General features: G+C 36.5%; 1 protein-coding gene across 1 annotated transcript; it reads right to left on the minus strand.

Moving 5' to 3' along the window:
• Positions 1–8,623: 8,623 nt before the first annotated feature.
• Positions 8,624–9,925, minus strand: LOC149231339 (uncharacterized). Its single transcript, XM_089376269.1, has 3 exons — positions 9,702–9,925; positions 9,439–9,537; positions 8,624–9,195 (listed from the first exon to the last, which is right to left on the minus strand). The coding sequence occupies exons 2-3, from the start codon at positions 9,523–9,525 to the stop codon at positions 8,809–8,811; spliced, it is 474 nt and encodes a 157-aa protein (XP_089232395.1). The 5' UTR covers positions 9,526–9,537; positions 9,702–9,925; the 3' UTR covers positions 8,624–8,808.
• Between the last annotated feature and the right edge of the window lie 480 nt (positions 9,926–10,405).

Consider the following 10,405-nt stretch of genomic DNA (forward strand, 5'->3'; position numbering starts at 1 on the left):
AAGAAAGGAAGAAATTTGGTTGTAGAGATTGTGTTCAAGTATGGGGTTAGTACAAGGAGCTATAAGGATAGACTGTGAAAACCAAAGTGCAATTTTCTTGGCAAAGAACCCTGTATATCATTCAAAGACAAAGCACATTGATGTTCAGTATCACTTTGTGAGGGATATGATAGAAGAAAAAAAGGTGTTGCTGGTAAAGGTGGACACTTTGAAGAATACTGCAGATGCATTGATAAAATCTATGAGCTCTGAGAAGTTCTCTTGGTGTAGAGAAACAATGGGCGTTGTAGGGTTGGATAAATGACTAAGCTCTCTTGTGGTCCCCTGTGGAAAGAAAACAACAAATGGAAAAATGTTGGGTAGTGTTATATTCTTTCCGTGACTAGCCCACGTAGTTAATCGGGGGGTTAGAAGGGGGGCGGAGCCCCCCCTTTGTTGCGCTGATTGCGTAGCAGGGGGAGTCACAGGGGGTTTGAGGGGTGTAGGTAACCCCATTCTATGGGGTCTTAGGCAGTGCCCTAGAAAATTTTGGTTTTGGACCCTATATTAGGTTGGTGGACCTACCTATGGTTTTGTGCATGTTTTTCACACATGGTTCTGGATGCGATGGTTTTCGGTCCATGGTTTTGGATGTGATGGTTTTTGGTCCATGGTATTGGATGCTTCGGAATGTATAAATATGTATTGTAACATTGAAAGTAACATAATGAAAAATCAAGCTGGTAGTCCTGATTTTGGGATCCAGGGGAAACCTTTGTGTATATGTGTTTTATGTGTTTTTCTCTTGCATTGTTTATTTTCTATGTTTTAGAATTCGTATGCAGGTAATTTCTGTAAGTCCTTTTTATTACAAATAAATAATGATAAACCCTAAACATATAAAACCATAACCATAGGATATGAAGCACAAAAAGCTTATGGGCCCCAAAGGGGTTAGTTCGAATTTCAACTTCTTGGGGCCGTAACTTTGGCATATGATATTTGTTTGGTGTGGATTATAGACCATTACAAAGGTCTATCCAAAAACACTAAGTTTCTACTAGAAGCATCGTTATTTGACTTTCATTTTCCCATTTCCCCAAAAAACCCCATTTAGGGCCTCAAAAATACCCGAAAACTACCAAAAATAAAAAACTTTTGAAATAGGAATCTATGCTAAAATATAAGAAATTGAAGGAAACAATGTTGGGGGTCTAAGTGGAATAGTTTGGTGGCCACCAATATTCACCTCAATCAATCCTCTCATCTTAGGAAGAAATGGTCCCAATTTTGTTGAGTGCCTTAATGAGATGGGGAAACTTTTATTAAACTTGTTCCCTTGTGAGCCAATTCCCTTGGTGCAAAAGCTATCCATATTTGACAACTCGATACAACTAGATCCTTTATTATCAATTTTTATTAAAATGTGTTTTTATGATCTAATCATATGTGGCCTATAAAATTCAATCTAGGTTTAGGTGTGTTTTTTTCAACTGCTCGACAATCTATGATGCATCCAATAATGGTGGACAAGTATGGCCGAAGGTGATCCACGTTGAATATTGGGTGTAGGCCAAGGAATGGGGGGATACTTAGCTTGAAAGAATTGTCACCCACAAACTTGGTGATGTTGTAAGGCCCATACTAGAGTTTTCAAAGCATATTATGAGCTTCAACAAGGTGTTCCTTCTACAAATGCAACTAAACCTTGTCAGTCACTTGAAACTTATTGTGCACTCAATGTTGATCATGATGTTATTCGTACTTATTATTGTCTTTATATAGGATATCATGAACCTACTAGAAAATTCGTTGAATTTTTTCAATAAACTTAATTCGTTTAGAAGATTTAGATTGAACATGTGAATATTATGTCTGTGTATCTCCAAGAGGCATTGCAATAACAATGGGACACAATGCTTGAAATCCTAATCCCACACGAAAGGGGTTGTGGCCAGTTGAGCTACGGAGAGCTCTGTTGTAACTGTGTTGCACATAGGGGAGATTATAATCCAATTTTCATGGACTCTTATGGTTTTACATGTGTATTATGTGCATTATCATCATGTTGATAAACTTTATATAACCATCAACCTAGACGTGGAATTTCCTCAACTGAGTGAGCTTCGTGTCCAATGCTGACTAGAGGCTTAACTAGAATTCTCCTAGGAATGTGTTATCCTAATATGATATAATGGTCTGCAGGATCCTATAATGTATCCACATCCATTTGAAGAAGAGATAGGAAGTGGTTTCTACTATGATACTCTTCTTGCAGGCAGCCAATATGGTCATCTTAGAAAATATATCGACGACTAGTACCACAAAATCATTACCATGCTTGGTAAAAGGAAGGCCAAACATATCATCCATGATTATGGATTCCTAAGGTCGGGTAGGAATAGGTATAAAGGTGTACAAGCCTTGCTTCTTAATGGTTGTCTTGATGATGGCACTAGCATTGCACAATATGATATATTTTCTAACATCCTGTCAAGGTTTTGGCTAATAAAATATTTCTACAATACTGACATTGTCTTCTCATCACCAAATTGTCATGTAACCTAACTATAACGTGCCTCCCAAATCAGCTTTGCACATTCAACTAAAAGAAAAAAATGTCCTAGGTAACACAACAGTCCATCTTGAAGGTGAAATTCTAGAACTGGATTTCTAGCCATAAACATATTGTAGGTGGCAGAAAATTCTAAGTCATTTTTATATAGCTACAACCATCTAAATGTTTCGATCCCACAAGAGTTGAGAACTATTCTTAGTGCCACAATTGGGATCCAACTAAGCTAGTTTGTGACATGATTGGTAGTACCCTTCTTGTATTTCATGTTCAAATGGAGTTGTTGTACATATGTGGACCATTTATAAGGGTGATTATTTTGCAACTTCTCCTGTGTTTGCATAAATTGAAGAGGCCAATGACCTATGTGGATGATCGTCTCCTTCCCTAGATTATAATGTTTCTGTTGCCAATAGGCCTACATGATATAATAAATTTCCTTACCATAGGCGGGGTAATTTCAGACAATATTAGAAAGTGTCTCACTGTCATAGGCCACAAGAGTCCCTTTCAAAGTGAGGACTACACCAATAACAAATCAAAGGAATCTATCTCAATCTAAAATGGTTATTGAAGGTTTGGAAAATTTATGAATTGTGTAAAGAAAAGGTTGTGCTTTAGTTCAATTAATGCCTTATGTTGTGACTTAGACCAAAAAAAATCTCTTTTGCTATGATCTTGGTAACTTGACTTAAGGGCCAAGTGATAAGAGAGAACCCCAACACAAATCTCTGATAGAAATTAGCAATTCCTAATAAGTTGTGAAGCTAAGTTGGAGTCATCGAGACCAACCAATATTGAATGACTTGGATCTTAGTTGGATCCACATGCACACCTCATTCACCAATTATGTAGCCCAAATATTAGACCTAATCCATGCCAAAGGTGAATTTCTCTAGGTTAGCACATAACTTATGCTACCATAGGGTTTGACAGATTTTCCAAATATGTTGCAAGTGATTTTCCCAACTCTTAATGTAGATGAGGATATCATCTATATATACATCCACAAAAACGTTTGTGAAAGGCTACCATATTTCTTCCATCAGCCTCATAAAAAATTTGGGGGCATTTTTCAACCCAAAGGGCATGGCCAGCCATTCAAAGAGGCCCTCCTTGGACTTGAAGGTGGTCTTCCATGCATTTGTGGGTTTTATTGGAACTTGGTGATAGCTAGACCTCAAATCAATACTATTGAAGTACTTATCCCCATTGAGCTAGTCAAGAAGGTCATCATTCCATGGGATCAAGTATCTTTTCTTGAGTGTGATTTTTTTAATTTTATGATAATCAATGTAGAGTCTTTTTGTCCCACTTTTCTTTCGTATGCATACTTGGGATCCCAAAAGGTGAGGAAATTGGTCAAATGTTCCCTTTTTGTAACATGTACTAGATCTACCACTTGTATTCCTCATTTTCCAGAAGAGATAAATAGTAGATTGGTCTATTACAAGGAGGTGCACTTGGGGTCAGATTGATAGAATGTTTGACATGATAGTAAAAAGGTACCCCTTTGAGTGAGGAGAAGATGTCCCTGTACTCTTCCACGACCTTATCTACTTGACTTTTCTACATGGAGGATCCATTTCTAGAGACCATGGATGTGACCACGATATTCCCCTTTGACAGAAAATCAAGAAGAAAACAAATTTCATACTCTAGGAGATGATCTTATTTCATTTCTTAGCGGACATCAAAGAAGTAGTAGTAGGTGGCACTATCTACAGTATCCTGTATAGTTTTCTTCCCAAAGTAATAATAATAGTACAAGGTCTGGACTTATACACAACATGTTGCTTCCACAAGTATGGTTGGCCTAATAAACATAAAAAAATTCAAGGGAAGTAACATCAAATAATACCTCGTCTGTGAAAGGATTAATGATATAAGGAAGGCAACACTGTTGGCTAACAGGGAGATCTCACCCTTAGTGGAGCCACCCGATGGTGTATGGTTGTAGTGTGGTGTTGTCGGCAGGCCCAACTACTTAATGACCTATGCTTTGAAGAGGTTATTTTGACTCCCACTATTGACAATGAACTATAGGAGAGAACCTTTCTCCCACATCTATGAGTGGAAGAGATGCTCATTGTCCTCTAGATCTTTGGGAAAACTTTTCTTAACCTTGGTCATGGAAATTGTGGTGTTGGATTTTGCATCAATGATTTGTTTCCCCTTTTCAGGTTATGGCTTAGAGTCTAAACATGCATTTGACTCTGAAGCTTTCATCTCGGGCACCAGTGTATGCTTTGTGCAACATTCATTTGTGTTGCAAGTAGGGATATTGTGGAATTCAAGCCACTTTCGTATGTCTTTCTTCGTCTTCCTATCACTATTCTTTTCTCATGTATTTGACAAGTTGTCTTGGGTCATTCAACCATGGATCTATCCTATGTTCTTCGATTTGGGGGTGCCTTTTCCCTACTTCAAATTTGTTGATCCAAAGTCTCACTTCTTCTATTTAAATTTTTGCTCGATCTCGTTATCATATTAGTATGTTGCACCAAGTGAGGAGATGTTCAGGAACTCCATCTATGCCTAGATGTATTTGTGTAGACAACCATGATTCTTGAGCACCAGATGTCACTCAAATTCATTGATACCTAGCTTCGCGCGTAGGGTATGATAGAGATTCATGAATTCTAACAGTTCTTGGTCCCTTTCCTATCGTAAAAGTAGAATGGTCCATTTTATGTACTTGTCTTCATAACTCCCAATAGGGTAATATTATTGCTTAACAACATCTCGAAAAGAGTCCCAAGAGGGTGCGATTAAAAATAGTGAGGATTTTACTCCGCTCTTTGCTCACAGTAAATTTAATAGTCCTTGACATATGGGGTGGCCTTAATGTATGCAAAAGTAATATTTTCTCTATCAAAAAAATTATGGACCGAAAAATATCCTTTCAACAAACTTAACTAGTTATCTAAATCATCTACATCTATTTTTCCTTCAAATATAATAATGTCAAAATTAACTTGTACCTTAAAGGGGAAAACGCCTCCCAAGTGACTATTATATGAACATGCGTCACCCATTTGTATTTGCCGAAGGATCTCCGAAAAATGATCCATTATGATTCTTTCTCCTTTGTCACTTGAGGGCTTCTTCAAGCACAAATTTGATAGGATCTCGTACTCCCTCATATTTCTTTTTTTCCATGGGAGGTCATCAAGGTCAGTGAGGTCAGTCTTGTAAAGGCCTAAGTATTTCAACTCCCAACTCTTTATACCATGACCTCATTGGGGACATGCATAGAAAAATAGAGAAAGAGCAGACCAATATGATGACCATGATCTAGATTTATGAAGGAATTAAATGAAATACAAATTTCAAATAGAAACACAAAGATACAATGAAATTGAACTTCAATTAATAAATAACAAATGCTGAAAATTGTTTACATGAAGAATGAAAGCAAACTAGCCCAGGTGATGGTACCTTATCTCTGAGAAGAGATGTGATGATTACATATATTTTTAGTCATGTTACAATAAGGCTCTAACTATTTTTCATCATAAAGAACAACCAAAAACCTTAAATACCCAAAAAACTAAGCCTAAGAGATGAAGCGCCAAAATCTTATGGGCCCTGATGGTGCTAATTGGAACACCAATTTCCTGGTGTTGTAACTTTGGCATATGATCTCCATTTGGCTCATGTGACATCCCATTAGAAATGTCTATTTGAGAACAAAAAAAATCCCTTAAAAATGTGAGTCAAAGACTCACATTTGGCCACTTACCTAAAAAATGCCATTTAGGGCCTCAAAATGGATCCAAAAATTTATGAACTGAAAACTGTCAAAAATAGAAAAATGCATAAATACGAAGCTATGGTAAAAAATAAGAAATTGATATGAAACAATGTTGGAGGTCCAAGTGGAATAGGTGGGTGGCCACTAATATCCACCTAGATCAACCTTTGCCTCTACAAATTTGATTTTTTGTTGCACTAACTTGGGGATGAGTTCATGGTATCGAGCCATGGTCTCTCGGGCCTCGGCTTGGGCATGAAATTGAGAGGTTGAAGAAACATCATTGCCTCACGCACTAGAGAGAAAAGCAATCCATGTCTAACTCCCCATTTTCCTAAAATAGAGAAACCACATGGCGTACTGATATAAGGGGTAGGGAGGGTTAGCAGATAGCAATGAGAGATATGGTATGGGAAATAGGTGGTGCAAAGGAGGAGATATAGGTTCTAAGAGGGAGCAAGGCATATGATAAGCCAGATAAATCCCACAAAATTCCTATGAAAGAGAAATGGATTATTTGAAGGAAGGAATTCAATGGCCTTAGGTGAATGGCACAAGAAGTGGAGGAGGGATAAAGCCAACAATTAAAGGAAATTAGGAAAATAACACTGAGAAAAAGATATGGAGGTGGAATACAAATCCCATCATGGGAAGTGAGACCAAATTCCAACCATTCCACAATTCAATAATTTGGAGAGAAGTGATACACACAAGCATTAGAGATTGAAGAAGGAAGATTCTATCCTTATTGCTAATTTCTCTACCACATAACCAATGCCAATTGCATTGATGAACATCGAAGGAAAGCCACCATTTAATAAGAAAGCAACCCTAGTGAATCTCAGCAAGCTTATGCTCAAGGGACATGCATAGTTGGGATGCAAATAATTTTCAAGGTTGAGGAACAGAGCTATTGTTGACCAACGAATACGCCACCAAAACTAAGTAGTGTGTGATTTCTACTTGAACAAGGAATGACAAATTTGTAGGTTTCGTAGTAAGTAGAGAGATTACAACCACATTGCTTGCATTAGTTGTGACAAATGCGCATATAAACCAGTATCCACAAATATAAACATTATAACACGAGTAGGGTGAAATGTTGTTGTGCCAAACCACTAAACCGGGTTGTAATCCTTGAGTCTACTCATCTCCATTGAGTGAAATATAGTGTTTGATATGACCGGGGTGCTTGCAGGGCACCAAGTACCCTACATGGCTAAACCCCTCTTTGTTTCGCTTATCATGATGTACCCTACATGGCTAAACCCCTCTTTGTTTTGCTTATCATGATGATAGGGTAGTGGGGGGATTATTTTATATAATATATACTTATATGTATAGTTGAGAATGAAATATTTACTTAACATGAATATTGAAATATTTTGTTTATAAATAATATTGTCAATATTAAAATCTTTTTTTTTAATATATATTTTATAAATACACATCAATATTAATTATTTAAATATTTTATTTATGAACCACATTAAATGTTTTTATTATTATTAATATTTTTTTGTGCCATATATACATTTTATATTGAAAATAAATAAATTACAATAAAAATTAAATGAATTATACATATGTGTATTATTAAGAAATAATTGGATTATTTTACTTTTAATTACTTGTCATTACACATTGAAATATTTTAGTATGCTCAATATTAATATACAATTAAATATACTAATAAACACATACACATATATCTTAGTTAACATAGAGGTGCAAACATTATATTTAAATTTTATATTGAAATATTTATAAAATAACTCTAAAACCTTTTTTTAATTTATCTCTGAAATTATATAAAATTATATTCCTAAATATAAATATCCAAATAATTTATCTCTCTGAAATTATATAAAAATATACTACTACTATTTTATATTATTTATAGCTGCTATTTTTTTTACAAGTGCAAGAGGGAAAGTGAAATACTTTTATCAAATAATAACACAAATAGTAATAAATCCTGCACATTATTCAATAAATTTAATCAGACCATTTTTATTAAATGATGGCCTGAAAATTACGAATCTCAAACACACGTCGTATCCGTAATAAAAAAAATTCTGAACGTCCTCCTTCCAATATATATATATAAACATGGTTATGAACATGATAAAATTAAATTGCACGCCTATTACAAATATAAAGAGACTAAGGAAGATTAAAAATAAATATACGTTGTTAAATAAACCTCGAGGATCTCGCGGTTTACGGTTGTTGCGAGAACGCAATATATATATATATATATATAATCAACATGATCATGTGACATGCAAAATCACCGAGCTCACACACAGTTGACAAAGTGTCATTTGTATTATCATCTTCGAAATTACAAATTATAGCTCCCAAAGGTATCCAGGCAAACAAAACCTTTGGAAGATAACAACACCCATAATTCGGTGCAAAAATCCGCTGCGAGGTTGTTTCTTTCTGATCGAACACATATTCAATAAAACTGACTGAGAAATGCAGAGATTCTCTATGTGACTAAGTATATTGGCCTTGAAAGAGAACCCCTGCTATGGCTGTGACGCACCAGAGGCATGTACGGTACATCAGTTTTGCTCCTCTGCATCGCATTGTACATTGCAGCCAGCGGGCTGGAAGGTGGTCGACCGGATCTATAGGAAGGAGCAATATCGCTCATATAGATTGGCATGGCTTTAGACTTTAACACAGAAATAGCCCTGTTCATCTGCTTCTTCTTCTCACTGGATTTCTTCCAGAAGAAGAGAGAGCTCTTCCATGACTTCCTTTTCTTCAAATCCTCCGCCGATTTGTGAAGATGATCCAACGGCGCTTTCAAATGCGAAAGCGACGGCAGTTCCTGCTCGCCATCTTGATGCTGCTGAGCTTCTGCAAGCACCTGTGAACGGATATTAATTTTTTTTATTGTAACTGGTGAATTGGTAACTTTGAAAGACGGTTATAGGAAAAGATCTAAAATCCAATCACAACAACTGTCCCCATTTACCTCAATATCATAATATTGAAACATTACACTATTAACCAAAACATAAAAACTATAAAGTGCTCCTGGTTGTTTCTGTTTATTCAAACTGCAAGTATTTAGAATTTATAAGAGGCGGCCTAGGATTTGAGTGAGAACCTGAGCGTAGTCTATTTGTGGATCAAAGCAAAAATAGTCGAAAGGGGATTGTCCAGGCATGGGGGATGTCAGATCTGAAGTTGCCATTTCTTCCTCTGCCTGCTCAAGATGAAAGACATTGAAATATAAAAATGAGATCCCAAAACCTTGGCTTCAACAATTTCTTGAAAAGAAGCACCATATTTTTTTGAAACTCCAATCTGATAAACACGCACAGCACTAATAAATCACAACCTAACTGCCCTAGTGTTAGCATAACTTACGCTTGGAATTTCAGAGAGATTAATTCTCTGTTTGGCAATATTTGTTTGGTTTATCTCCGAAGCCTTAGCATTCCTGGATTCTTTTCTTTCCCTTCCCTGCAAGAGGAGCTGGGTGTTTATTGATCAGACCTTAACCAAAATACCAAATTGAAGTATTCTGCAAAGTAAATTGTGGTTACTCAAATAACCACCCACCTCTCCATACAGAGAGAAAGGTGTGATGTCAATGATGGGAGGCTCAGATGAATAGATAAAAAAGCGAAAAGTCTGAAATTCTCAAAGTGGTCAAATGGCTACAGGGACTTTGCAGTAGTCTGTCTGCAGTACCTTCGAAATATTCGAAAGCAATGAATTGTGTTCGCAGTGTCAGTTGATCGTCCAAGGCACGCTGACTACTGTTCGCAAAATATTTTTAGGGTACGCACAGACCAACTTGCAAGTTTCTTGACTTTTGGGTCGTTTTGTCAGGTTATTTTATCTCTCTATCGCAGCCCTCTCGCTTTACAACGGTCAATTCTTCTAAGTTGCCCTTATAACCGTTATGGTCCTCGGGATATGATTACAATTATAATTATATAATTAAAATAATTGAGTTGCCTTGGATTCTGTATACGACAACCTGCATGGCCCGACTCCGCATTATCCACCGAACAGAGTCTCCAGGACAGTTGCTCTACAAATGAGTGGATCCACCACGTAGAGAC

Source organism: Pinus tabuliformis, chromosome J, assembly GCF_031772625.1.
Source record: "Pinus tabuliformis cultivar Carrire ecotype Pingquan chromosome J, CPIR1, whole genome shotgun sequence".
NCBI lineage: Eukaryota > Viridiplantae > Streptophyta > Pinopsida > Pinales > Pinaceae > Pinus > Pinus tabuliformis.